Below are 27,839 nucleotides of genomic sequence, written 5' to 3' on the forward strand. Positions count from 1 at the left end.
GTCTATCAATCAAAGACTGAAATCTTAATTCGCTGCCATCAAAATCAGAAGAACTTAAAAGGACGATGGGTCCGATCCGCCAGAGAACTTTTCACCCAGCTTCAAAGGCTCCTTCTCCAGCCCATAAAACCAAGCCCGGAGGACAGGTCCGAGGGGAGTGGGGTCCGACCAAAGTTTGGAAACCTGCAGCCTCTTCAGTCAGATCCTGGGGCGGGACGGAGCGCAGGCCTCCTCCCGGGGAGAGGTGGGTGTCCCAGGGGATGCGCCCTCGGCCTCGGGCAGGCGTGGCCACGCTTGGCGTCACTGGCAGTAGAAGGTGAGCACGTTCTCCTGGTTCCCTCGGATCAGGATGACGGGCGGGCGGAGGTCCTGGGACAGCGTCTCCAGCCAGGCCATGTACAGCGAGCTCGGGCACTTCCCCTTCCGCCCGATGGGCAAGGTGCTGGGGGGCGGGGGAGAGGCAGACGGGGAATGACCCAGGGGCCTTCCGCTCGCGGCCCAGATCGTAGTTGGCTTTCTGAACGGCAACTGTTTAGTGACCCCTTCCAAGCCCTTCCTCCCGGCCACCCCAGAATGACCTGTCATCCTCCCTATTAGCGACTCTAAGTGTACTTCCGGCCATGGAGCATTTCTGAAAGAAGCCATGGCCTGTAAGCCACCATGATCTGGTCCCCACCAGCCTCCCGGGCCTTACCTGCTCCCACCCTCAGCCTTGCTCACAGCCCTAGAGCACGGCAGCTTTCTAATCACCCCTGGACAAAATGGCAAGCTTGTTCCTGCCCCAGGGCCTTTGCACCTGCTGCTCTCTCCACCTGGCAGGCAGCGCCACCGGCTCTTTATCTGGTTGACTCCTTTGCATCATTTAGATCCTGGCTCAAGTGCACCTGCTTCCCTGGTCACCCCTCTCCCCCGCTCCCTCTACAGAGCAGGTCTCCCATCTCTCTCACATCACCCTGTGTCATTGTCTCCACAGCACTTCACACTCTCAAAACCCTCTTTTCATTCATTCATTCATTCATTCATTCATTCATTCATCCATTGTCTGTCTCCCTGCACTAGAATGGATGTTCACTCACGAGCAGGCGGGTCTGTCCTATTCACTCCCCTTTCTCCTGCGCCCAGAACATGGTCCGATCCGTTGGGATGTTAAGTGTGTGATCCCACCCCTCAGGCCACTCCAATCAGGCCGTCTTGCCTCTCCAGCCACACACCTGACTGTGGCCACAACATAACACCTTCACACGCATGTCCTTGTCCTGCTCTATAGGTGAGGCCCTGGGAGCAGGTCTCCGCCCTCGCCCTGGGAGGGCCCCTGGTCCCAACTGCAAAGCTGCGCAAATAACTCGCTGCTCAGGGAGGCTGGTCCGCCATATTCTCATGGCTGTTTCAGGCAGTGGCTTTTTTACCATCTTGAGATTCCAAAAAGGCACCGTGGTGCCACAGGTGCCCCGCTCTCGGTGCTGGGAGAAGCCGGCGTCTCACAGAGCCAGCTGGGTTACAGGAAGTGGGGGCCCCAGCACCGTAGGTGGGACTGCACACCTGCTGGTTTTATTTCAGCTGAACCTCAAAAACAACCCTGGGGGGAAGGCAGGGCCCACAGCTGGGGACACGGGGCAGAAAGGATGGGGCCGCGTGACGCTGGTGTCAGAGAAGCCTTCTGAGTCGTGGCGTTGTCACGCCATCAGCCATGTGGCTTAACAGATGGCTCTCTGCCCTCGAGCAAGGACACACACAGCTCCCTCCTGGGGTGTCTGAGAGCCCCGAGGAAGACGAGCACATGGGGGGCCCCTCGCCTGCGGCTCATCCCATCAGCAGCTGTTCTCACACTTGTTATTACTGACCAAGCTGGTGAGTGGCGGAGCTGGGACTTGACCCAAAGTCCTGGGGCCGCCCACCCCAGCTGCCTTGGCTCCCTGCAACCCCCACTTCCACTGAGAAGGAGAATCCAGGCCCCTAAACAGCTGCCCCTTATTTAAAACTCCACCCTCAAAAGCTTCACTCGGGCCTGGCTGGCATGGCTCGGTGGCTGAGCGTTGACCTATGAACCAGGAGGTCCGGGTTCGACTCCCAGTCAGGGCACATACATGCCCGGGTTGCCGGCCCGATCCCCAGTGTGGGGCGTGCAGGAGGCAGCCTACCAATGATTCTCTCTCATCATTAATGATTCTCTCTCACCATTGATGTTTCTCTCTCTCTCTCTCTCTCTCCCTCTCTGAAATCAATAAAAAAATAAATAAATAAAGCTCCACTTGGGACACTACCCTCTTGTAAAAAGCAAGGTCCCCAGGACTGGGGAAGGCAGGGAGAACAAGGACATTTAGTTAGAATGAGTTTGTGGCTGGTGACTCTCTGGGGAAAGGGAAGTGGGCATATTGAAACCGACCTTCCTGAGTTACATTATGCCAAAGGCTGAAATGCCCTCTGGGGACCAGCACAGCATTTTCAGGCACTAAATTCAGAAACCTCCAAGGCCACGAGGGGACCGGTGGCTGCGTCTGGGGGCGGGGGACACCCCTCATTCCCGCGGGGGCCAGCGCCAGTCGCTGACGCGCCAGTCCAGCTCGCAGGAGGTGTGCGTGTTAAGCTACTCACCTTGAGAAAAAAGGCCACTCTGGGCAAGGGGCTTTTTGCCCGGAATTGCAGCTCTTAGCCACAAAGAAAGGCGGCCTTGGATCTCAGCCACATGCAAAACCGGTGACCCTGCCTCAGAACCGGTGTCACGGCTTCACCGCCCAACCCCCGCCCCGCTGCACAGCTGTGAGGCCCCAGGCAAGTTGCTTAACTTCTCTGCGGCTCAATGTCCTCATCTCCAAAGTGTGTGCGTGTGTGTCTGTGTGCGTGTGTGTCTGTGTGCGTGTGTGTCTGTGTCTGTGTGCGTATGTGTGTGTGTGTCTGTGTGTGTGTGTCTGTGTGCGTGTGTGTGTCTGTGTGCGTGTGTGTGTGCGTGTGTCTTTGTGTGTGTGCACATTTCTGTGTATGTGTCTGTGTGTGTGTGTGTCTGTGTGTCTGTGTGTGGGGGGGGGGGGGCGGGGGCGGGTGATTAAAATAGAGCCAGTTCGTAGAGTTTTGAAAATTAATCAGGCCCAATACCTTGAGTGTCTGACAGGCTCAATCAATGCATGCTGATTATTACTTTGATTATCACTATTGGGCTTTGAGGAGGGAGCCTTTATAGAGAAAAAGAAGGGTCTAGACCCCCCAAGTTAGACCAGAAATAAGGTTGTCGATCCGGGCAGAGCTGGTCGGGCTGGTTATAGGGTGGTTCGGCGCAGGTTAAGCGGAACTGAAACACGGCCACAATCAGATAAACGCCGGACTTGTAAGCAGCAAACAACCAGATTCTGCCTCACCCCTCGCTGGAGCATGGCCCGTGCATCTGAGGATGCTGGGAAATGGGATTCTGTCATTTTCCTGGGGCTTGGGGGAATTTGTTTCCTTGGAAGTTCTGGGGAATGCGGGTCTCTGGAAGGAATGGAGGAATTTGTCATTTTCCAGGCCCCTGAAGGTGGGGCGGCAGTCTGCGTTGGAGATTAGTGATGCAAAAAATGCAGCTACGTGCTGTCCCAGAGGAGCGGCCCGCAGCCAACAGCTGGAGCTGCCGCCGGGGTGGGACGCTGTGTGCAGGCGGCTGCTCTGAGGCGACTGGACTCAGTGTTCTGTGTATCGGCTAATCCCACAGAGGCTGGCGGGCAGGGCATGCTTTCCCTGTGGGGTCTGGGGAGTGAGGGGGGAGTAGGAGGGGAGCAGTGCCAACAGGTGGCAAATTAACCTCGAACCATAACAGGCCCGAGGGGAAGAGAATCTTGGAAGTCATTTCGTGTAGCTCTTTTCTATAATCAGGGAAACTGAGGCTCAGAGAAGGGCCATGTCACACACCAGCCACCACACCCAAGGAGACGCTGGGGAGCCGTCCCAGCTCAAAGCCAGTCCCACCACCTTGCACTGTGACCCAGGCTTCTCCCAGGCCACCCCTGCCCTGGGGACATTCTCTGGAGACATACTGGCCAGAGGCTGAGATAAACCCAGCACTTTCCTCATTAAAGGAAGCATTTGCTTTGTACAAAAAAATCCATCTCCCCACGAGCCCCAGGCAGTGTGGGGCGAGCCAGTTTCCCAGGCCTCAAACTGCACCTTTGCACAACCCGTACTTCGCACAACCCGAAGGGTCTCACGCTGGGTTTGACGCCCGCTGACACCATCCTGAGATTCCGAATGGGTTTTGAACAGAGGGCTCCCACATTGTCATTTTGCATCAGGCCCCTGATCCTGGGTTCAGGTAGGAAAAACAGGTTCCACAGGCCGCTGGCTGGCCTGCAGGATTCCCAGGGGCCTAGTCCCGGGAAATGCAAGGAAGGCCGGTGTTCGCCTCTGAGCTGGGCCTCCCGGGGAAGGGACTCTGGTGGCATCACTGGCCACGTCTTCCTCCGAGAGAGTAAAGCCACCGTGAGACCCTCTCTGTGCCACCGTCTCCTCCCACTTACTCAGCTCTGGTGGGTTACTGGATGGGCAGCGGCAACGGAAGCCAGAGGGCTGACCGGCTCGGAGCCTGGGCAGTGGGTTGGGGCGGCCTCTGCTCCTGCTGCCCAGACTTGGCACCGACATCCATTGGGGGTGGCCGGCGGCCAAAGAGGGCTGGGTGATTCCCAAACAAGCAGAAATCGATTTCCCTCCGGAATGACCTGGGTCCCCTTTGCCAAGACGAGTTCGGCAGGAAAAGGCAACAGGGAAGGGAAGAGCAGTGGTGAGGGGCGGCAGGGAGGCCTGGGACGGTGGAGGCCTCGGGCTGGGACAGCTGGCCCTGACCATCCTGCGCTGTGAGCTGCCCCAAAGTAAATGGCCTCAGGCCAGAGGGCGGAAGGAGGAGACAAGAGGGGTGGATGGTTAACAACTGCCGGGCAAAACCAACAGACGCCGGGCACGCCCTGAGTGTGTGTGGGAACATCTGCTAACTGCCAGGAGCTCTGTCCACGTTTACCTACAAGGGGGAGCCGCCAGGCGCCACCGTCGCCAGGAGCCTCTGCTTATTCACACGTGGTCTCTCCCGTCTCTGCCCCCGGCCAGCCCACGGGCACGGGCACGTCTTCCTGTGGACGCTGTGGCCACCTCGCAGCTTTCAGAGCCACCCAGATCTCTGTCCCTCCATTTGGTGTATAAGGCGCTCAACTCCAGGAGCGGACATGCTGGCTTTTCCGCCAGGCAGAGCCGCGGGGCTCAGACCCCCTGTCCCAGGACCTGGTTCTTTCTCCCTTTCCTCCTTCCTTCCTTATTTTTTAAAATACATTTTTATTGATTTCAGAGAGGAAGGGAGAGGGAGATAGAAACACTGATGATGAGAGAGAATCATGGATCGGCTGCCTCCTGCACACCCCACACTGGGAATTGAGCCCCGCAACCCGGGCATGTGCCCTGATCGGGAATGGAACCATGACCTCCTGGTTCATATAGGTCAACGCTCAACCACTGAGCCATGCTGGCCGGCTCCTGCCTTTTATTTTTTTTTTTTACTAGCAATGGCCCAATAAACCCTTTAAAAAAAAAAAAAAAAAAAAAAAGACCTTCAGCCCTGTGAAGTTAAGACTTCTGTTTAAGGCACTCGGGTGAGACTGTGGGCCCTTGCATCTCACAGGGGAAGGCGGCTCAGGTCCCCAGCAGGGGCCACCCTCCCAAAGCCGCCACCCAGGCCCCCTCCGCTACTCACATGACCACGAGCGCGGCGTCTCGGGAGTAATCCAGCAGAATCTCATTCAGCCGCACCTGCCGCAGGGACTGGGCGAGGAAAAGCCACCGGTCACAACCCAGGTCCCCAGGAGCATCCCCACCCAGCCCGGGGGCCTCTGCAACATTTCAGACAGGATGCGTGCCTTGTCCCTATCCTTATCCGTTCTCCTGCCTCGAGGAGGAAGCGGCCCTACTGTGCGAAGCCCTCCTGGGTTTCTCCTTGCCTGACCTTATGACCATGGCAAAGGCGGAGTTATGGGGGGAACCAGCTCACGTGGTGCTGGGACAGCTGATAGTTCAGCATAGAGAGGACTGAGCAAGGCACGCTGACTCCCTGGGCTCCCCTGTCTCCATCTGTGAAATGAGTATGAGGCCCGCCCCAGGGGAGTCTGGGGGAGATGGAGTGAGAGCCCACGCGTGTGCGGAAGGCTCTGACACGGTGGAACCGAGCAGGGGTGGGACGATCCTCCATAAGAGGGTCGGCGAGAGCCTCGTTTGGACTCTTGGCTTTTCCCAAGGAGCTGGGAGCTGTGTGTGCGTCTGGGCAGGAATCCCCAAAGCTTGTGTGGGGCCGGGGTGTGGGGGAGGCTCCCGCCCAGCCCAAGGCCTGTCTCCAAACCGTTCAGAAATGATTGGCACCCGAGTCTGGCAGGAGAGGGACACCCATTTGAGAGAATGGAAAATCGAGGGAAGTGAATGAACCTAGGTCAGGGCCCCCGGGCCTCACACTACCGACATTAGGGGAGGAGGAACTCTTGTGGGCACTGTCCTGTGGCCTGAAGGATGTTTAGCATCATCCCTGCCCTCCGCTCACCAAGTGAGAGCAGCAATCCCACCCCCCGGGGTGACAAACTGTGATCCCCGAGCCCCTGGCCTCAGAACAGCCACGGTGGCCACCAGGCTCCTTCAGCCCCTAGGAAAGTCCTGAGGGTGCCCTCTGGGGAGGGGGTGGCCACGGCTTTGGCTGCATCTGGGGCGGGGCTACAGGCTAAGGGGAGGAGCCAGGCTGCTGGACAACTTCTCCCTTGGCCTCCCCACTTGTCTCAGAGTCCCCACGGGGCAAAGAGTCTGGGGAAGACAGAGAGACGGACTCCGGCCGTCCATCGCCATGACGAGGGGGAGTCAACGTGGGCGGGAGGACCAGGACCTCAGGTCCAGGATGACTGTGAGTTCCACAACCCACAGCCGGGTACCCTTCAGCCCAGCCCAGTGACTGTGGCTGGAGGATGCCTCCGAGGCTGGGTGTGAGGGGGAGGGGAGCAGGGCTGGGGGCCAGGGGAGGGCGTTAAGGAAGCTCAGGACACATGGGCCCAGAGTCCTGACCCGCAAAAATGGCTGTCACCCCTCCCCCCAGCGAGGCCCTTCTCCCTCTGCACCTTGACTCTATTCTTGTTCATCTCCTCATCCGAGATCTTCCAGGGGCAGTCCCGCCTCATCTCGGCCACGGTGGCCTCGTCCTTGAAGCCGTCCTTCAGGCGGAAGGGCGCAATCATGTCCTCAAAGCGCTTGGTGCTGGCACAGAGCGAGCAGGGACACCAGGTGAGACGGCCTGGTTTCCACGCACCAGGACGAGCTTAAAGAGCACGTGACCCTGACCTGGGCCCTGGTCGGGCACCTGCAAGAGGCAACCAGTCGATGTGTTTCTCTCGCTTCGATGTTTCTCTCTGTCTCTCCCTCTCTCTCCCACTCTCTCCCACTCTCTCTAAAAATCGTGGAAAAATATCCTCGGGTGAGAAGTAACAACAACAACAAAAACACAAAAAAACACTTGCTCTGAGAAAAGCATCAGTGTCAGCTTTCGCCGGCCTCCGCCCAGGCGGCCTCCACCCAGGTGTGCTTCTGGCAAAGGCCAGAGCTCCGATACGCAACGGAAGGAACGCAAACGGGAAACTAAACACCTGCAAACCCCCTCCCTCCTCTTTCGTTCCATGAGCCCGTTCCAGTCTAGGCGGGAGGACAGCGCCCCTGCCCTTGGCTCACCCGAGAGAAAGGGCAGAGGGGTCACAGGGCACAAGCCGCCCTTCTGCCTGCCCCCCCCCCACCTCCGCCCCCACCCCCACAGGACTCACTGCTCAGCCCGCGGCTTCTGGTTGATGTCAGGAAGGATGTGAACTTCCTGGAATCCCAGTCGGAACTTGCTGAGAAGAGAAATGATCCTGGAAGATGGAGATTTTTTTAAAAATATTTCTTTTTATTGATTTCAGAGAGGAAGGGAGAGGGAGAGAGAGAAACACCCATGATGAGAGAAAATCATTGTCTGTCTCCCTCCTGCACGCCCCACAGCTGGGGATCCAGCCGGCAACCCGGGCATGTGCCCTGACCAGGGATCGAACTGTGACCTCCTGGTTCAAAGGTCGACGCTCAACCACTGAGCCACGCCAGGGAAAGATGGAGATATATTTTTTTTATAATATAGAAATATTTTTCAATGTATCTATTCATTCCCCAAATTTTTATTGCTCGCCCGCTGAGGACACAGCAGTGAGCAAAACAAAGCAAATCCTGCCCTCTCGTGGAGTTTACATTCTAACCTGGCCGGGGAGTAGGGGAGGGAGCAGACGATAAATGCATTCTGATAAGGCAGGTCAGCTGATGACGAGTGACATGGAAAAGTATTTGGCCAGTACCTGTGACCAGCTCTGGGCTGCACACCTCACTTTTTAATGTGTCTATACATCTGATCAAAGAGGTGACCAATAAAACCCAGGCAAATTAACCAATGTCACCAGATTCTGGCTGGATGCCGGCGCCTGCCACGCCCCCAGCCAGGCCCACCCTCTCTGCCTTAGGTAGGAGGTAAGCCTGGGTCCCTGAGCAGAGAGTCAGCCACAAAGTCTAGGAGAACTGTCGCTTATTCCATAGCATTTGCTGCCCCATCTCTTGGCCACTGCTGTCACTCGTGGCCTGGCCGTGGTGGCTCAGGGGTTGAGAGTGGACCCATGAACCAGGAGGTCACAGTTTGATTCCTGGTCAGGGCACATGCCCAGGTTGGGGGCTCGATCCCCAGTGGGGCGAGTGCAGGAGGCAGCCGATCAATGGTTCTCTCTCATTGTTGATGTTACTATCTCTCTCTCCCTCTCCCTTCCTCTCTGAAGTCCATAAAAATAGGTTTAAAGTCACCTCTTGTCTCACCAGGGATGGCCACCCACGCCTGACGGGGACATGGCCCTGTGGAGTCTAAGCTCTGCCTCATTTCCCAGGAGGAGGGATCTTTTCCATCCTTCTTTTCACACAGGTTTCTCCCTGAACAGATGTGTGATTTTAAAATATAACATCCCTCCCTGTCATGGTCGGGACTGGGGCATCTGCATTTTATCAAGGGAACACCGCCTGCTCCCCACTTACGCCTTCCTCTCCTCGTCCATCCTGTTGATCTGGCCACCCACGAACACTCGGATCCTGCATTTGCTCCATCTCTTCTTGCGGCCGAGGAGGTAGGGGATGAGGAGGGTGAGGCCTGGCAAGGAGGGTCCCAGGAATCAAGAGGAAAATGCTCTCAGGGTGGAGCTCTCTCTGGGTTCTCACCAATTCCCATCTCCAGACCTCAGTTTGCCCATCTGTATAATGGGCATGCCGGAGTAAACCAGAGTGGCACACAGGGCTCTGTGGGCTCAGGTTTATTTGGCCTGCACCATGCTTTCAAATAAGTGAGCTGGCGTGTAATAATTGGGGGATTTCACTTAAAATCAGGATCTCGGGCATTTCTTGAAGATTGAACATTTGACCAGCGGGTGGGGGCCCTCAGCCCTCCCTGTCATCTCTCCTCACAAGGCCAAGGACCGGCTGTCACTTGTGACTGCGTAACCTTGGACAAATTATGTCCCACCCTGGGCCTCACTTTCTTTATTTGTAAAGGGGGTTAATAATAGTTCCTACCAGGGGGCTGCATTAGGTGAACCCATGTGAGCGTAAGTGCTCAGTCAAGGCGGCTGTCACTCAGAGAACATATTAGAGCAGAAACATCAGAGGTTGGGCCGATAGAGCTGAGTCATGGGTTTTAAGAAAAATGGGCGAGAGCGTATTTCTGTGGGAAGTCAATATTCCTGAGCCTTCCTGGGCGCCAGCCCCCCTTCCCCATGTATGCTGTGTGCTGCAACCCTGAGGCCCATCGAGTCTGAAGGTTCCGGCTCACGCTGACATGGTTCCTCCCTGGAAGTCCCCATTTGACAGCTGAAAAGCTGGGGACCAAGAGAGGAGCCCGCCTAAGCTTCCCTAAGCCCAGGGGTGGGCCCAGGGGCCCCGGTTCCCCCTTTGCAGGGCTCTGAGGTCCCACCAGAGCCCGTGTCAAGAGCGGCCAGGAAGGACAGGCCAAGAGACAGAGGGCCGCGGAGGGAAGACGGCCGGGGAGAGCATGTGTATGTGTGTGTGTGTGTGTGTGTGTGTGTGTGTGTGTGTGCAGGGGCGCTGACCTCCGTCGTCGAACAGCCAGTAGATGTCGATGGTCTTCTTGCCCTGCTCCGACTGGAAGATGGTGCTGGCCTGCTCCTCCCGCACCAGGGCCTCGGGGTCCACTGAGGAGCGGAGCGGAGGGGCGGTCACCCAGGGCAGCTCATTCACACGCCCGAGTCTGCCTGCGACAGCTGCCCTGGGCGGTGGACTGGCTGTTGCGGGGCTGTGCGCCCTGCTGAGGACATGCCTGGGGGAAGGAGTGGCCCAGGGCACCCCCAGCAGCCCCTCACAGATGCCCACAGGATGCCCTGGCTCCTGCACTGTGGGTGCCCCTGCCTCCCAGAGAGAGGGTAGGGAGAAACTGAAGGAGAACCCTGCCCCTCCCCTGACAGTTGAGCATGGCCAGAGAGCCTTGAGGGGGAGGGACACAGGCCCCAGAGCCTGCTGGGTGTGTTCCCACGATGCCCAGCTGCCCAGACACCGAATTCCCCGTCAGGTCTGCAGTCATCAATGCTGCCCCAGCCACCCCTCCCCCACAGTTACCCCACCCCAGAGATCCCAGGGGCCTCCTGCCCTTGACCAAACTCCCCCGCGGCCCCCACTAGCTGCCACGAGCCCTGAGCGGGCTGGGGACTCACGTGTGCCAGAGACGGACGGCCGGGCCCTGCTGGCGCTGGCTTCCTTGCCGTCCTCGGCCGGGTCAAACACGGGGTTAACTGCAAGAGAGGGTCAGCAGCTGTGTTCCAGGCTGTCCTCGCCCAGGACCCCCGGTTCTTTCTCCCCCTTTTGCAAGGAAGCAAGTCTGACACCCCACCTTCCACGGATCTCGCTCCAGCCCCACCCGCTTGCTCCATCCCTCAGACAGGGCTCCCTTCCCCCCCGCAGTCCTGGTGGTGGGTGCCCCGGAACCAGGAGCGCCTCCCCCCAGGGCCCCTGCTCAGAGAGGCTGCTGGGCCCCTCCGACACTGTCTGATGTGCGTCCCCTGCGTCTCCCAGCAGCTCCCTCCGCACCCCCAGCGCCTGGATCAGCGTCGTCAGGAGCCTGGCTGCCACTCGCAAAGACCCTCTGCGTTAATGCTCAATGACTGCCCCGTGCCCCGTGCCCCATGCCCCGTGCCCTGTGCCCCGTGCCGGGCAGGCCTGGCCTCGGTGACAGGACCCCAGCCCTGCCTGCGAGAAACAGCGGCCGCCCCTTCCGTTCCCCCGGCCCACAGCCCCCATCTGTTTTCATGCGTGTCGTTTATTTCACATGAACTCAGAGTCCGCATGTTCATACGTGACTTTACACGCTACACACATCCCTCTCCGCGCCCAGCGATGGTCTCGGAGACCAAGGCGTCCCGTTTCCCTGGCCCTCCTGTGTGTTTTCCTAGCGGGTGTTCCCCTGGGCGTTCCTCTCCCCTCTTTCCGGGCCCTTCTTAGCCAATCTGGTCACTAAAGCACTGACCGGGCTCCGGCCCCTCTGAGGCCTGGGCTGCCCCCAGCGGGACGCGTGACCTTGAATGGACCACGTCCCCGCCCTGGGCCTCGGTTTCTCCATTTGGGAACCTGATGAGCTCTAAGGGGCCATGAAAAGCCGACTTTCTAGGAGTCTGTGGCCTTCATTCCTTACTCATTTCCCCCTCTCGTCCCATGACCACTTAAAAAAAATTGGGTTCTAGAACTTTCTGGGATCCTGTTGCGGATTTTGACAGGGGTGCCGAGCAGCGGGGCGTGCACTCACTGTGCGCCTGCATCACCTCCGAGATGTTGAGCCCCTCGCGCATCCTCATGACGCACACTCCGTAGTTGAAATCAAAGGCGTCGCTGGAAAGAGAGGAGGTGGGGTCAGGCTCCTGCAGCCCTGGCCGCCAGCCCCCACAAAACCGGAGGTCTGGAGCTGGCCTGCCTCCCACCATCCCCTTTCTCCTCCCTGGGCCTCAGTCTCCCCATCTGGGCAATGTGCAGGCAGCACGGAGGGTCCCCAGGACCCTCTGGCTCTGCGGTTGGTGCACTGTGGATCCCAGGACCCTGCACTCAGGGGGAAACAGAGTCAGACCAGTCTTCGAGCCGGGCCCTGTCCTCCTGATACGTTTCAATAATCCCCACGACTCTGGCAACAGAGGTGGGGGTGGGTGGGAATTATTACCTCATTTCACAGCCACAAAAGCCGAGTTTGGGGAGTAACCCGCCCACGCTCACACACTGAAGAAGGGGTTGTCTATATGGATCACGTATCAGAGTACACTCACTGCAGGTGGACACAGGGCCCCCCATTAGGGCTGATCTAACAGGCTAAGGATTGCACGTCTCTGGGACAGGGACCTTTCAGGGGTTGGACTCGTGGGATGCGGGAGCTGGGGGAGCGGAGAGCAGGTGTCCCCACCTCCTGCTGTAACATTCCCGCGAGATAAATGAGGAAGGGTGTGGAGTTAACCCCCCGTCCACTCCCCATGCTGTCGCCCCCACAGAGGGCTGGTTTCACCGCCTGCTCCTAGGTGCTACCTCAGCTCCTCGCGCTGGCTACCTGCATCTGTCCTGCAGCCCACAGGCGGGCACAGGTTTTCACCTGAACACCCATAGCTTCAGCTTCTCTGTAAAACCGGCAGATCTGGCAACGCTGGCCCATGTTTCTTCCTGGCACAACTGACTGGAGCCGAGAGCCTGTCTCCAGTTCGCCACAGTCCCCACTGCTCCCTGGCGCCCCATGCCTGGGCCACTTTGCTCTCTGTGTTACCTGCTTAGCCCCTTTCTCAGCTTTGAGCCAGTGACTCAGCCTCTTACGTCAACACTGCTCCCCCTGCACTTCCCAAGGCCCAGAGACCCCAAGGGCCCAAGTGGACAGACCCCAAACCCCGCCCCCCGCGAGCCCTCACTCACTGCAGGATGCCGATGTAGTCCTCCACCGTGGCGGGGTGAGCCGACTGCCAGTTCGTCTTGAACCCGACCACCAGGATGTTGGGTTTCATCCTCCCCAGACCCACGGCCTGCAGCGGGGAGGGACGAGGTGGGGAGTCAGGCCTCACACCCCCGGGGCCCTGGTCTGTGACTAGGGTGGGGCTCTCGGCCCGGCTGCTCTCTCCCCCACGTGGCAAAGGACCCAGGAAATACACCCCCTTGTCCAGGGTCCTGTGGGCCTGGACACACCATGAGAAAGGCAAAGACCCCTGTGGCCTGTCCAGGCCTGGCTGGCGACTGGACTGTCCCATTTGTCCTGGATTAATTATCCCAGCGCCTGTTTCTCTCTCGAATTATTTCTCAATAAGGGGCTTGAACATGGGTGTCAAACTTGGCATATTCCTGGGCCATCTAACCCATACATCTTTGATAGCTCTCTGTTTGCTTTTTTAATGTCTAAAATATTATTTAATATTTCGAGGTGGAATTCAGATAACAAAGTTAATCATTTTAAAGTGGTGGCGTAACCCCAAAAGGAGACCCTACATGTTCTTTTTTTTTTTTAATTTTGAGAAATCTTTAAAACTATGACAAGGGATGCCCATATATTGAATCAGAATCAACACCTGTCAGTCATCTATGGAGCCCATTTCACAGATGAGAAAACCGAGCAGTAAAATGCCCAGAGGAATGTTCGCAACCTTGACCTGCCAGGTGGTTTCCTACCACTGAGTAGGTCTGCATATGAAAACTATATCCTTAACTTTTTTTTTTTTCACTCTGCCGTTGGTAAATGATATCTTTAAAAGAACACTCAAGACTAGAGGATCCGCCGAACCGGTTTGGCTCAGTGGATGGAGCGTCGGCCTGCAGACTGAAAGGTCCCAGGTTCGATTCCGGTCAAGGGCATGTACCTTGGTTGCGGGCACATCCCCAGTGGGGAGTGTGCAGGAGGCAGCTGGTCGATGTTTCTCTCTCATCGATTCTTCTAACTCTCTATCCCTCTCCCTTCCTCTCTGTAAAAATCAATAAAATATATTTAAAAAAAAAAAAAAAAAGACTAGAGGATCCCAAGGTGGCACAGCCCGCACCGGCTCCCCAGTCCGTTCCCCGGGGCCTGTGCATTCCACAGGGCTTATGTGGGGAGGCAAGGAAGGTGGGGCTCCTGCTGCAGCAACGGGGCCCTCAGCCAGCCCCCAGGATGCCCTGCCTTCCGGGTCACCCCGAGCCCGCGCACCTGCATGAGAACTTGGACCCCGCTGCGCAGGTCCTCGGCGATGACGTCCGAGTAGAAGGCCTTGATCTTCCTCTTGTTCAGCCACTTGGTGTGCCCGTTGGCGATGGCCCGGAGCTCAGGCATCCTCTGTTTGCGGGGTCCCTGCGGGGGGGTGGGGGGGGGCAGGTGACATCAGGGACTGCCTTTGCCCCTGGCCTGAAACTCAGCCCCTCTCCTGCCCTGGAGGCTGCCCGCTGGGCTGGACGTAGGGGAGGGAGAGGAGGAGGAGGGGGTGTCCCGTGGGTGGACATCTCGCCCCAGGCCCCTGAGGAGCACAGCCCCACCCCACCCCACCTCCAGGGGGCACTCACGATGAGCACGTGGCCGCAGATCATCAGGCTGAGATTCCGCGTGAAGGTGCCCACAAAGTCCACCAGGGCCGGGCGGAAGTTGGGGGGCCCCGTGAGCACCAGGCACTGGGGGCTGAGGAGGGGAAGGGGAAAGGGATGAGCCATCCGGACAGAGCCCACGGGGGTCTGGGTGCCAACGCCGGGGCCCGGATTTCCACCACCTCCTGGCCTCCCTGCTTAGAACCACTGCACACTGGACCTCATCTTCCTGTCCGGGACCCAAGGGTGGCTTTCGGGCCCTGACAGATTTCACGGTGGTCACCACACTGGGTCTCCTTTGTCCTTCTTGCTCGGGCCACCAAAAGCTCCACTTGGCAAACCACCCTTTTCCCCACTGCCCCTGGTGCTGCTGCCCAGCCCGGCACGGGTGGGAGAGTAAAGATGGGGGGCGGGGAGGAGGCCGGTCACGTACCAACTCACCCTGTCATCACCGGGGTGGGTGGCTCAGCCTCTGAGTCTAGAGGCAGCCCAGGGTCATGGGTCATGGTCAAGGGCAGCTACCAGACTCAGTTAGACAAAATTGGCCACTCCGCTGTGTGACCCGGGGCCAGTTCCCTAACCACTCTGTGCCTCAGCGTGCTCGTCTGTGAATGGGGCTAGTAATTTCATACGCCTCAGAGGCTGTGGTGGGACGGTGTAGGGCACTGGCGCAGCGAAGCAACATAAATAGAGCCGATCGTTCGCATGACGATCTGGCGGGAAGGGGGTCGGGAAGGGGGGCCTGGGGCAGGATGCGCCTCACTAAGGAGGGAACCGGCTTTGAAGAGGCTCTCGGCCAGCCTCTCGGGTCCTTGTGGGGACATTCCCCCACCTGTCGGCCTGATGGAGCCCTTCGCACTGCGAAGAGCATCTTCTTCTCAGATACAGAGAGCTCACCCCTCGTGCTTGCTCCCCTTGGTTGGCAATGTCAACCCCGTCCCCTGATCCCCAGGCGGGCCACCTCTGTTCCCTCCCTGGCGGGGGCTGTGCCCACCCCGGGTCGGCCCTGGTCAGCGGACAGGTCTCGGCCTGGAGCCTCCCAGGCAGGACCCGTGGCCCGGGTCCCGGGCCCGACGCTGTGCTCACCGGTAGTTCTTGATGTGCTCCTCCACCTCGTTGAGGCCCACGGAGTAGCTCAGGGCCATGTTGTAGGAGCCGGCCTGCACGGAGGAGCCCCAGTTCACCTCTAGGGGGGCGGGGGGAGCGTGAGATCAGAACCACAAGGAGAAGGCAGACACGGGGGGGGGGGTGGCATTCTTTAGGACCCAGCACCCAGGGGAGCAGGCCGCCTGGCACCTGTTCTTAACCTTTGCACATACCATGCGGCTACCTGTTTAAAAGTTGTACGTCAAGGTATTAAACTGCCAAATGGTCCCCTCCCTTGACAAACAGACCTGGGCAGTGGCCTGAAGGCCACGTTCAGACGTCGAATTCTGGGTTTCCCTGGAGCTCTGCACCCGCCCCCTGATGGCTGTCACCCCGGCATCCTTGCCTGCATGCACGCAGACACCCCTGCACATGGGCCATGCCGTGCCCCTGCCCTACCGTCAGCTGGCCCTGGCTACCCTCAGGCCTAGGTGTGTACACCAGGGCCCACTCTCAGGACGGGCCTGGGCAGGCGGGGTCCTGGGTGCCCAGGGTGAGGTGTGGGCTTTCAGTGGGCACATTCCCCTAGGCCCCTCCCGCCACGGGGAGCCCGGAGCCCGACGCAGGGCCCTTAGCTGGGCTGAGGGGTCGGACGGCCTGCTTGGTGGCCTCGGGGGAGCGGGGGCCACGGGCCCTCGCAGCCCGACACGCGCACCTGGCTTCTTGTAGACGACGTAGAGCAGGAGGAAGAGGACCACGCCGATGGCGATGAGGGCCGCCCACCAGGTGAGAAGGAACATGATGACCACGGAGATGACCGCCCCGAACAGCGCCGCCCACTTGCTGTAGTAGCGGAAGGAGGGCCGCCATCCTGAGGGGGACGCAGGTCAGTGGGCACGCTCGGCGCTGCTGCGCAGGCCTGGGTGGCAATGGCAAAGGGCCCAGAGCCGGGGCCCCAGCCTGTGCCCACCCTCCACCCCTGCCTCCTGGGGCTGGGCCTGGAGGGTCCAGGAGGACCCCACGCCGATGTTGGCTGGTGTTCTGCCACATCAGCAGGCGACACTGAGGAGGCAGCCGCAAGACGTCAGCGTCAGCAAGAGCACGGCTCCCACGGCTGGGGCCGAGCCAAGGTGAGGTGGAGGGCAAGGATGTGCTCTGCCCGGCTCCCCACTGCAGCCCATCCAGGGCCACCGCGAGCGACAGCCGCCCCGGGCACCAGGCGGGGGCACCATGGCCCATGGTCTATAGACAAGGCTGCCCGGCGACCAGCGCATCGGCAATGGGGGGACAATTAGCAAAAGTCTTCCTGGAGACTCTTTACTGCCATCGGCCAGAAAACGCTCGTAATAAGCATTCACATCTCTGACACCCGCGAGGGGCGGCCCTGGAGGTTTGCGCTGTGCAACCTGCAGCAACCCCGTCTGTGGCCCGGGCCCATTCTCGTCTTTTTCTGGGGATCAGACCACGGACTCCGGTAAGACTGGCCGAGGAAGGTCCTAGGAAAACCTCTGTGCGCCGTCGGCGGTACATTTACCCACGACGGTGTACGCCGCAGGGCTCGACAGAGGTTGGCTGCTACTAGTACTTAAATGGTGCTTTTCATTGCTTTGGATTTGAGAGGTGACCTTGGTCTGCCCACCTGCATCCATGCCTCCCATCACCCCCACCCCTGCTTCATCCCTGAGCCCCAAGTGCCGCCCCCGTGGAGGGTGAGGGGCTGCTCACCGGGCGAGTTGGTGATGGAGGCGTGGAAGCAGCTGAAGTTGATGAGGGCGTAGGAGCACAGGAAGAAGTTGGAGATGATGGGGGCGATGGTGTTGAGCTCGGCTGCAGGGACCCAGGGAGAGAGAGGATGGCCTGTTGGGCAACTCTGCCAAGCAGCCACCTGGCACCACCCTCAAAGTGGGGGGCAGCCCGGACCGGCCTCTGAGGCTCAGCGAGTCTCCCCCTTCTCATCTGTGGAATGGGCCCAGCGTTTGGAGGAGCTCAAAGGGCCAATGTTTTGTAAACTGGCAAGTGCCAGCTTTTCAGGAGATGGAGAGCCACGTGGGAGTAGACCCCACCGAATGGCCACAGGAGCCCCGCCCCAGAGCGTCTGAGTTCATGTCCTCAGTCTGAGGTCCTCTCAGACCCCCAGGTAAAAGGACATCAAATGCAAACCAGGGTGGGCTGCCCCCTCAGGGCACAGCCAGTGCACCCCTGTTTCTTACACCGACACCTGCCAGGCCGGCTGGGCGCTGGGCACACAGGTGAGCAGCAGGGAAAGCAGCCCTGCCCCGCAGACCCGGATCCCGGCAGCCGCTCACCGATGATGATGAAGGCCACGGCAATGGCGTAGGCCAGCAGGTAGCCACGGATCGGCTCCTTGTTCTTGCCGTAGCCCTTGCCGAAGAAGCCGATCAGAGGGTACAGCTGGTCCTCGCACAGGCACTGCGGGCACAGGACACGCGCTCAGCCTGTGGCCGGGACCCCAACTTCCTTCCTCTCCCGCCTCTCCCCTGCAGCCGCCTGGACCCGGTCTTGCTTGCTCCCTCCGGACCTGGCCTCTGGGTACTGACCACCCCCCTTCTGCAGCCTCACCTGGAAGACTTTGGCGGCCGAGACGAGGCAGGCCAGGGCAGAGGAGAGGGTGGCCCCGAAGATGCCGGCTGTGATCAGGGGTGCGAAGCCGGATACCATGCTCATAGTCTGCAGGGACACGGGGTTCAGAGCAGGCATGGTGGGGGGACAGGCCCGGAGCCCCCACCTGGGGCACCCCAGTCGCCTCTTCTCACAAGGGCTGGGTCCTGACGGCTCCATCAGAGTCCACAACCATCCGCCGGGATCCCAGTGTCCACCCAGGCAGGGACTGAGCCCAAACCTCTACCCCCCATCCCCCCAACCATGTCTGTCCTCGGCAGCCCTGTGTCCCGTGGGGCCCGGGTACCTGGTAGTAGTTGATGAGGCCGTAGTGGCAGTTGTGCTGCTGGGCGCACTCGGTGAAGTTCCAGCCGTAGCCGCAGGCCAGCCCCTCGCAGGCGCCCAGGCCTGGGGTCACCGTGTCATTCAGGTTCCCGGAGGCGTCACGAACCACGCAGGAGCCTGAGGAGGAGGGAGGGCCTGGGGAGGTCTGCTCCCTTCCCCTGCTCTCCGCTGTCCCGCCCCCAAAATGCCGGCCACTTCTGCAGGGAGGGAGATGCTGCTGATGTGACATGACGATGTCATAATAATAATAATGATAATGATGATAGTAAAGACACTGATACCAGCTAACACACAGGAGCACCTACTGTGTGCCAGGCACAGGCCTGGGAAGCAGGTGTTACTAGTACTTGTATTGTCTCGCTGCAGAGGCACAGCGCGCTCAGGTGACCTCTCTAAGGCCCCCATGTCCTCCTTAGAGCGGAGTCCCGGGCCTCGGACCTGCCTGGCGTGACCTGGCCCGTGTCCCTCGGTCATCGGCGAGTGGCTTCCCTCACAAGGAGCAGGAGCCCCCGTGGGGATCTCGGGGAGAGGCAGGTGACCTCAGCTCGGGCTGAGTCCGAGCCCGGCTCCACCATTTGCTCTTTGCTGCGGCCAATCCCTCCTCGCTTGCTCTCCTCCACTTTGTCTCTCGATTGAAATCTTTCCCTCACGAGGACAGTAACGGTCACCTCACCGATAACATGATGTTATTCCTGTCGTCGGAACGTGGTTTCCACACCCTGGGATCTGTAACCTCGGACTTGAAGGAACTGAAGGGCCTGGCCTGTCCCTGCCCCCATGGAGATGTTCTGGTCTCCACCAGGTGCCCTCAAAACAAGGTCCACTCCAGGCCGCCGTGGCTCAGTGGTTGAGGGTTGACTTATGGACCAGGAGGTCATGGTTCGATTCCCGGTCAGGGCACATGCCCAGGTTGTGGGCTGGATCCCCAGTGTCGGGCGTGTAGGAGGCAGCCGATCCATGACTCTCTCTCATCATTGATGTTTCTATCTCTCTCTCCCTCTCCCTTCCTCTCTGAAATCAATAAAAATAAAAATAAGGTCTAAGCCTCTACTTCCGGGGGTTGCAAAGTCCTCCCAGCCCAGCTCTCCCTCTTAGAGATCTGAACCCCACGCTGTGACCCCCCCGCACTCTGGCCACTACTTACCGATGGTGGCCGAGATGGCCAGGTAGGAGACGGTGGTCCAGAAGATGGCCATGAGTGTCCCCTTGGGGATGGCGATGGCAGGGTCCTGGCCGGGAGGCAGAGCCGGCATCAGCGATTCCAGCCCCTGCCCCTTGTCTGAGGCTCAGGGCGGGGCCCAGAGGGAAAGGGACTTTGCAATTGGGGGCTTCCAGGAGGACAGGCCACAACCAAGGTCACAGGGCTGAGACCTCATCCAGGGCCCCGGGAGCCCCAAACGGGGAGAGACCCTCCAACCAGCTCCATGCCGGTCCGTTTTATGTTCGGCTGTAGCCACAGGCACCGGCAGGAAGCAGGTACATCCGCTCACACCTCTCATTTGCTACGCTTCACCACTATTCGCTCGACAAACCTGTACTGAGCCCCTTGTATGTGCCTGACCGTTAGCTGGACAGAGATGCAGAGGTAGGCCTCAGTCCTCCAGGGACAATAGAGCCCTGACATTACGCTGGGCCCCGATGCTGCCGGGGGGCAGGGACAGATGTAAGGATGGAGGTGCTATTTGAAAGAGGAACAGACTGGCCCTCGCTGGTTTGGCTCAGTGGATAGAACGTCGGCCTGCGGACTGAAGGGTCCTGGGTTCGATTGTGGTCAAGGTCACGTACCTCAGTTACCGGCTCGATCTCCGGCCCTGGTCAGTGCGCGTGCAGGAGGCAACCAATCGATGCGTCTCTCTCATCATTGATGTTTCTATCTCTCCCTCTCCCTTCCTCTCAGAAATCAATAAAAATATTTTTATTTTTATTTTTTTGAAAAATGAAAGAGGAACAGACTTTGTGAGGTAAAGAAACAAGGGTAGAGAGTCCCAGAGAGCAGAGGCAAAGGCCAGAGTCCACAGAGCAGAGATGGGGGACAGGGCAACACAGCAAAGCAGCAGATCCTGGGCTGGGGCGGGGTCGTGGCTGTGGCGACATGGACCTTGAACACCGGGCTGAGGAGCCTGCCTGCATCAGGACGGCGGAGGGCCCTGGGAGGATGTCAGCCCAGCAAAGAGCAGCGGGATCCGGCCCGCGTTGCGGAAGGTCAGCGGGTCCGTCTTCCCCTTAGGCTGACTCCCAGCAGTGAGGGAGGACACTAGCCCATGTTGGGGGTGGCCCTCAAGGCCTAGGGTGCCACTGATGCCAACCGACAACCTGAGAACTGGGCGGAGTGAGTGGCACTGGCTTGGACTGAGTTGGGTTGGACTGGACTGGAGTTTAGAAGTTCGGCCCCTGGTGCCAAGCTCCGTGCCCAGGGGGAGACCCTGGGTGGCAGGGCCAGGAAGAGGGAGGCGGGCGGGCTGCTCACCTTGAGGTCCCCGGAGATGTTGGCCCCCGCCAGGATGCCGGTGGCCGAGGGGAAGAAGATGGAGAACATCCCGAAGAAGCTGCCGTCCGGGCCCCGCCAGTCGGGCACCAAGTTCTGGACAAAAATGTCCCCTAGAAAGCCAGGGCCTGCGTCAGGGCTCCGCCCCCCCACGGGGCCCAGCCGGGAAGGGGGGGCATTCCGATGGCAGCTCCTGGCCATGGAGTCGGGGATCCCCTCCTCCCGGTGCCCACAGAACAGGCCAGACGGGTGGGCAGCCTGTCCCTGTCCCCCTGGGCAGAGGCCCCAACCTGCACGTACCCCGGTAGCTGAAGAAGCCCCTGGAGGCCTTGTCCTCAGACGGGGGGATCAGCGTCCCCACCAAGTAGTTGGCAAAAGAGACCATGATGACCATAAAGAAGAGCACCTGGGCCTGGGGGCGAAGGACCAAGAGGTCAGATGGCCTGGCCCCCCTCTTGAGGGCACCCCAGCAGGGAAGAGCCTGCTCAAGGTCTCTCTCTCATTCATTCACACATTCATTCATTCATCATCGCGCTGCAGGCTCTCTTCAGGACTTGATCCTCTCACAGGGCTCTTGTCTTGCTGAGAGAGAGGGAACATGAATCTAGAGTGAGAGCAGGGCTGTGACGGGGACTGGGTCGGGGGCTACTGGAGCAGGGTGGCCTGGAAAGGGGTCTTGGAGGGTCCTGAGGAGAGGGTGATGGGGCGAAGCTTGGTGCACTCAAGGGGCGGCGAGGAGGCCAGTGTAGCTGGAGGTCAGAGCGAGGGGGAGAGAGGAGAGAAGGTGGGAGCCAGGTCTGGCCGGGTCGGCCGGCTGTCGCCCAACATCTGTCCTCCCCCCATTCCCCAGTGCTAGCCCTCTGACTGCTGGCGGGAGAGGGGTTTAAATGAAGACCACGTTCCCCCAGCACCCCTGCCGCTAGGGGTGGCCATGAGTCCGAGTTCTGGCCGGTGGGATATGAGGGGAAGGGATATTTCCCTTCCTGCTGCCTGGACTGTGGACGTGGTGGTGGTGGCCCTCATGGACCCTGGATGAAGGTCACACCCCAGGGGTGGAGAGGCCACAGGAGGGAAGGAGTCTGGGTACCCGAGCCCCAGGAACCAGGGACACCTGGGCTGTTAGAAGAGAGAGAAATGAACGCCTCTTGTTTAAGGCCCCTTCCATAGGGTCTCTGTCACCGCGGCAGATCTTAAAGCCTTGCTAATACAGATAAGAAGAGGCAGGCCCAGGCGTGTGGCTCAGTGGTTGAGCGTCGACCTAGGAGCCAGGAGGTCATGGTTCGATTCCCAGTCAAGGGCAATGCCCGGGTTACAGTCTCGATTGTGCAGGAGGCAGCCCATCAATGATTGTCTTGCATCATTGATGTTTCTATCTCTCCCTCTCCCTTCCTCTCTCTGAAATCAATAAAAACATATATTATTATTATTATTATTATTATTATTATTATTATTATTAAGGAGAAGAAGAAGGAGGAGGAGGAGGAGGACCGGTGCCCCGTTCCCATGATGCCCACGTGACACCCCAGGCCCCCTCTCCCACATCCCGTCCTCACCTTGGACTCCCACTCCATGCCAGCCAGGGAGATGGCCAGCAGCACGGTGACGGTGACCACGCCGATGATCCGGATGTCGTTGACGGGGTCCACGATGGGCGAGCCATACTCCTGGCGGGGGGACGGGGGGGGGGGGGACAGGCCGGCTGCGTGCTGCCCTTGAGCACCCCACCCAGACCCCTCCACCTGCGTCACTCATTCGGGGTGATCTCTCCCAGGACGACACAGACCCAGACACCTTCCCTGCCAATGGACCCCCCAGAACAGCTGCTGAGGGTCTGGGCAAGTGGCCCTCCAGGCAGCACGCAGCCCCGAAGGGGACTTCTGGGGATGGCCTTTCTTTGATGGGCTGGTCACGGTCACCCACAGCCATCACCCTGGGGCCGTGGTCCCTGATGGGCCCATTGGGCCGAGGAAGGCCCAGCCCAGAGGGGGTGAAGGAGGCTGAGAGGCGGTGGGCCCCCTCTGCCCGGGGTCAGCTGGCCTCACCTGGATCAGGTCCCGCACGGTCTCAGCAAAGCCCACAGTGTGCATGGCCACACCCACGGCGTTGGCGAAAGCAAAAATGAGGCCGATGGAGCCCCCCAGCTCCGGGCCAAGGCTCCGGGAGATGAGGAAGTAGGTGCCACCTACGGGGACAGAGCCAGGAGCCATGAACCCCGCGGAGTGCGCTGGCTGGGGTGGCAGAAGCGGTGGCTGGGAGAGGGGACCACGGCGCAGGAAATACCCCAGGCCGCCCCGTGGGTGTGCAGAGCTTGCCCCAAACCCTCCCCTGGAGCCCGAAGGAGCAGCCCCAGTTGGGGTTGGGGGTGGGAAGTGGTTCAGAGACCATTCCCAGGGTGAAGACTGGGGGGTCTACAAGAGGAGGCGGTGGGGAAAGGCAGTAGTGGGGTGGGGAAGGTAATAGTGGGGGCCCACCTGACTTGACCTTGCCGTTGGTGGAGATGGCCGAGATGGAGAGGCCCGTGATGGAGGTCACCGTGACCGACAGCAGGATGATGATCCAGGTCAGGACTGTGGGGAGGGGGGGGCGGGCGGGGACGTGGTCACCCCAAAACTCAGTCGGGGCATTTCCCAGGTAAAGGAGCCACGTGAGAAACCATGTAACTTCAATCACTGCCCTTCTCTGAGCCTCTGTTTGCTCATCTGGAAAACGGGTCTCTGCCTACCTCCCTGGTCTATCAGGGAGCTACTGAGCCAACATGTAAAGGATCATTGGGTATGGGAGGGAAGGAACCCTCCTTGAATGATAAAAAACAAGGTGAGAGTTACCATTTGATGAGCACCTCTGGGTGCCCAGTCCTCTGCTGTTCACATGCATCATAGAAACCCCACAACAGGTCTGTGAGGTAGAGACAGTTACTACCCTCTTTTACTGGTGAGGAAACCAAGGCTCAGAGATGTTAAGAAACTTGTCCAAGGTCACACAGCATGGCACAGAGCTAGCATCTGCACACTGTTCTGTGCAGAGTCTGAGCTCTAACCTGGATGCTCTGTAGTGGAAACTGGCTCCAAGAGGTTAAGAGACTTGCTGAGGGGGAGAGCGCTCGGGCCTGCTGACTCCGTGTCCTGGGCTCCTCTGCCACACCACCCTGCCCTCTGCCCCTGCAGGGGACCAGGGTCTCTGCAGCCCACGTTCAAGCACACCTTCCCCTCCCTGCCAAGGGCACTCACCAATGCCCGCCTGGGCCGTAATCCAGGGGAGCCGCAGGTAGAGGATCACACCCCAGATATTGAGCATGCAACGGATCTGGGAGGAGAGGGGGGTCAGAGGCCGGGGGAGGGGAGGTAGGGGGACAAAGAGGCCCCAAGGCCAAATACACAGTCCCTGTCCCCAGTCATGGCATGGCCTCAGGCACCTGGGCTAGGGGACGTCTGGGTCCTTTCTTTGCTTTACCCACTTCAATGCCCTTCTGGTTTTGTGGGGCAGGGAGAAGGGGCTGCCCACCCACATTCCTGCCCTCTCATTGGGGCCTGAGGATGGGCCGCAAGCATCACCCCCCCTCCCCTACTCCAAGCCCGGGATCCTGTGTCTGGCAGCGCTGGCCATGGCCCCAAGGACCAGCTGTTGGTTGGTGCAGGGTCTGGCATTCAGGGGGAGATGAGCAAACGCTAGCTGCGCCAATGCCCCACATACAGGCAGAAATCAGGCCTCAAGTGGCTGTGACTTCAGCTTCCAATTTTAAAACAGAGCCAGAGGCCTTGGCCGAGGCTGAAATTCCCAGTGGAAAGCACTGCCCCAGCCAAGTCTTAGGCTGGGACAAGGGCATGTGGGAGAGGTCTAAGGCCCTCCATCCACTCGGAGCTGCTGAACGGGCCGGGCCAGGCCAGGCCGTGTGGGGCTCTGCAGTCCACGACTCCACAGCCCGGGAGGGAGATCCAGGATCTCCATATGCGCCTCTCGGGGTGCTGACGGGTCCGACAGAGGAAAGGGGCACAGCCAGCGGGCAGCTTGGCAGAGTTAAGGTCAGAACCAAGCCCACTGCCTCCCAGCCTAAAGCTTTCTCTTATATCTCATGCCACGCCCTCCGAATAGTTCCACAGTGCCTTCCAAAGCCAAGTCCACTTGATCCTTTGGTGTCTGGAGACTTCCTGGTGCGCTACACCACAGCAAGCCTGCCCCCTTCCCATCACGGAAAATGAGAAAAACACATTTGTGGATTTGTGTGTTCGGTGCTGCCCTCTGGTGGCCTTTTGGGGGAAGTGCCATTTCTTCTACTATCTCCCAGGCAGGCCTGGCTCCAAACACTTCACATCCATTAACTGGTTTAATGCTAATTGTTCCACAAATAAGGAAACTGAGACACAGGCTAAGTAACGTGTCCAAGGTCACAGGACAAGTCAGTAGCCAAAAAGAGATCTGCCCCAGGGCCAGGTCTCCGTCTGGGGAGTGTCTGGGGCTCCTCTGCCACACCACCCTGCCCTCTGGGGAGTAAATGGAGGTCAGGAAGCACAAAACCAGAGAAAATGTGAGGTCACTATGCAGATGGGGAAGCCGAGGCACAGGATGGGCCCCGGACGCTAAGGCCTGAGGGTCAGAGCTGAGGCTGGGCGGAGCTCCAGCTCCCCCCCACCCCCGATTCCCAGACATCCTGTTTACAGCCCACTCACCATCACCCCCTTGACCCAGCCAAAGCGCACGGGCTCCCCCGGGCTCTTCTCGCCACCGGTCCCCGCCTCATCCTCCACCAGCCCGTCCGTCATCTCATGGCTGGGCCGGCTGTCAAAGGCCAGGGCGTGCAGGGGGCTGCCTTCCTGCTGGGAGCCCAGAGACCACGGTGAGGCAGGCAGGCAGGGGTCACAGCATTGCAGCTCCCAGCCCTCCCCCTCCACAGCCCAGCCTCCCAGGCAGCAAACCCAGCAAGGCTCTTCTCTGCTGCAGACCTTCCTTCTCTCCTCTCTCCATCTCTTTCAGGTGTGTGCAACCTCTATTTGCATGCTTCCACGGACGGGGAGCTCATTACCTCTCTAGGCAGCCCTCGTTGGCTTAATTGGGTTGCCAATGACTGAACCACACACATTACATGTACCCAGAGCTTCCCACTCCCATGTCCACGGTTCATTTGGGCCTCTCGACCCCTGAGGAAGACACTTATCCTCATGGCGTAGGTGACAGAGCCGAGGCTCAGAGAGGGTAGGTGACTGGGTCAGGTCACACAGCAGACGATGCTTACCTTAAGGAAGGAGTGCAGGTCGGCCAGTGTGGGCCGGACCTTGCGGGGCTGGCCGGGCAGGGCGCTGTTGGCATAGTGCTCGTAGGCCGGTACCACGTCAATAGTGTTGTAGCCAAAGGTCCGCATGTACAAGGTGCTGCCGTGGGTCAGGTGGCTGGGGTGGCTGCTGTCGTAGGCAGCCGGCGGTGGGGACTCATCGCTCCCCAACAGCGTGCTAATGGTAAAGCGCCCAGTGCACAGCGTGGGGTCCCCCGGCGCCTCCGACCCCGGCAGCTCTGCCATGGTGGCTCTGGGTGGCAGGGGCGGGGGCCAGGGTCGGAGGGGACACGCAGGGTGGCTTTATAGGCTGGGCCTGCAGCAGGGGGAGGCTGGGAGGTTGGCCTAAACCGCCCAGGGCAGGCGAGCAGGGTCCCTGGACTGGGTGGGAGGCAGAGCACGTGCCCATTCAGTCCTGCCCACCACGTGATCGTGGAGGTAGGGCCCCACCTGGGCCCCCCCCCCCCCCCCGAGGGCTGGGTGTAAAGGCCTGATGCCCCGCCCCCTCGGGTAGGGCCCACCCAGCTCCCGAGCTCCCAGCTGCCAGCCTGAGGCTTTGTGTCTACACAGCAGGCCCCTCCGCCCCTGTTGAGCCTGCTCCCTTCTCGTCTCCCTGAGGTTCCGACCCCAGAGCCCTCCCTGGGGACGCCCTGGACACTCACTCCTGTGTCTGTTTGCTTCCTGGGCCTGGGTGGCCTGTAGGCTCACAGAAAAGCACGGATCTCCCCGTCAGCCATTCTCCCAACAAACCTTAAAAGCCCACCCACCCCGCCGTGGGTGGCGACAGGAGCCGGGGACATGGGTGGCGGGCACTGTGCCTGTGCTCACGGCGCCACTGAGTCGGGGGACATGGAAACTGACCAGGCGGGCTGTGCGGGGAGGGCGGCCACAGGAGAGAGCTCCCTGGACCGGGGTCAGAGGATGAACAGGGGCCTCAAGGCCACCACCAGCCCCAGGCATCTGAGCTGGGCTTAGGCTCAGGCTCGGGCCATCCTTGGGAGGGACATGGAGGGACACCTTTCTCTCCCTCCCGACGTTGCCTCTCAGACCTGGGTTCTCAGAGGTCACAGAGGTCACAGAGGACCAGCTCTGAGATGCCCAGAGTCCCTGGGGCACCACGTCTCCGGCAGCAAGTGAGCACTGTGGACTGAGGACTTGCAGAGGGCCCGGCGGGCTCACCTTCGCCCCTCGCTCCCGGTCCAGAGGGCCAGGACAGGTGTGCCAGCTGCGAGCCAGGACAGGTGCAGGTGGCAGGTGCAGGTGTGTTAGAGCAGCAGCTGCGTGAGGGAGTCACCCTCCAAGGCCAGATGCTTAAACTGGAGCCCAGGAGCCCCACAAAATTATGGGCACCTTTTTATACCCAAGGGCCTTTTTCTGGGAAAGGTGACGGACATTTCATCCAACATGCTGGAAGGCCGGCCCTCAGGGGCACAGATCTGGGCTGTCACGTTC

At 59.8% G+C, this 27,839-nt stretch overlaps 1 protein-coding gene across 2 annotated transcripts; it reads right to left on the reverse strand.

Moving 5' to 3' along the window:
- On the reverse strand, nt 1–26,678 carry SLC12A3 (solute carrier family 12 member 3). Of its 2 annotated transcripts, none has more exons than XM_059667979.1 (26): nt 26,352–26,678; nt 25,789–25,932; nt 24,352–24,427; nt 23,596–23,691; nt 23,167–23,306; nt 22,678–22,788; nt 21,425–21,536; nt 21,107–21,237; nt 19,784–19,868; nt 18,602–18,756; nt 18,256–18,363; nt 17,982–18,105; nt 17,401–17,502; nt 16,391–16,546; nt 15,676–15,775; nt 14,572–14,683; nt 14,222–14,362; nt 12,967–13,073; nt 11,831–11,913; nt 10,746–10,823; nt 10,128–10,229; nt 9,064–9,175; nt 7,788–7,874; nt 7,095–7,230; nt 5,699–5,766; nt 1–442 (listed from the first exon to the last, which is right to left on the reverse strand). In XM_059667979.1, the coding sequence occupies exons 1-26, from the start codon at nt 26,631–26,633 to the stop codon at nt 301–303; spliced, it is 3,090 nt and encodes a 1,029-aa protein (XP_059523962.1). In that variant the 5' UTR covers nt 26,634–26,678; the 3' UTR covers nt 1–300. The 2 variants fall into 2 exon arrangements, with proteins under 2 accessions (XP_059523962.1, XP_059523960.1); XM_059667977.1 differs by having other exon boundaries at nt 25,789–25,935.
- Nucleotides 26,679–27,839: the final 1,161 nt, after the last annotated feature.

Source organism: Myotis daubentonii, chromosome 15 (assembly GCF_963259705.1).
Source record: "Myotis daubentonii chromosome 15, mMyoDau2.1, whole genome shotgun sequence".
Lineage (NCBI taxonomy): Eukaryota > Metazoa > Chordata > Mammalia > Chiroptera > Vespertilionidae > Myotis > Myotis daubentonii.

What these genes read in the sequence shown, in the direction of transcription:
- SLC12A3 (XM_059667977.1), bottom strand. Translation starts at nt 26,633, where the DNA reads ATGGCAGAGCTGCCGGGGTCGGAGGCGCCGGGGGACCCCACGCTGTGC. An exon ending in TACGGCCCAGGCGGGCATTG is followed by an intron (nt 23,692 to 24,351) that starts GTGAGTGCCCTT and finishes CCCTCCCCACAG; the next exon opens with TCCTGACCTGGATCATCATC. An exon ending in GCATGGAGTGGGAGTCCAAG is followed by an intron (nt 21,537 to 22,677) that starts GTGAGGACGGGA and finishes CTTCGCCCCCAG; the next exon opens with GCCCAGGTGCTCTTCTTTAT.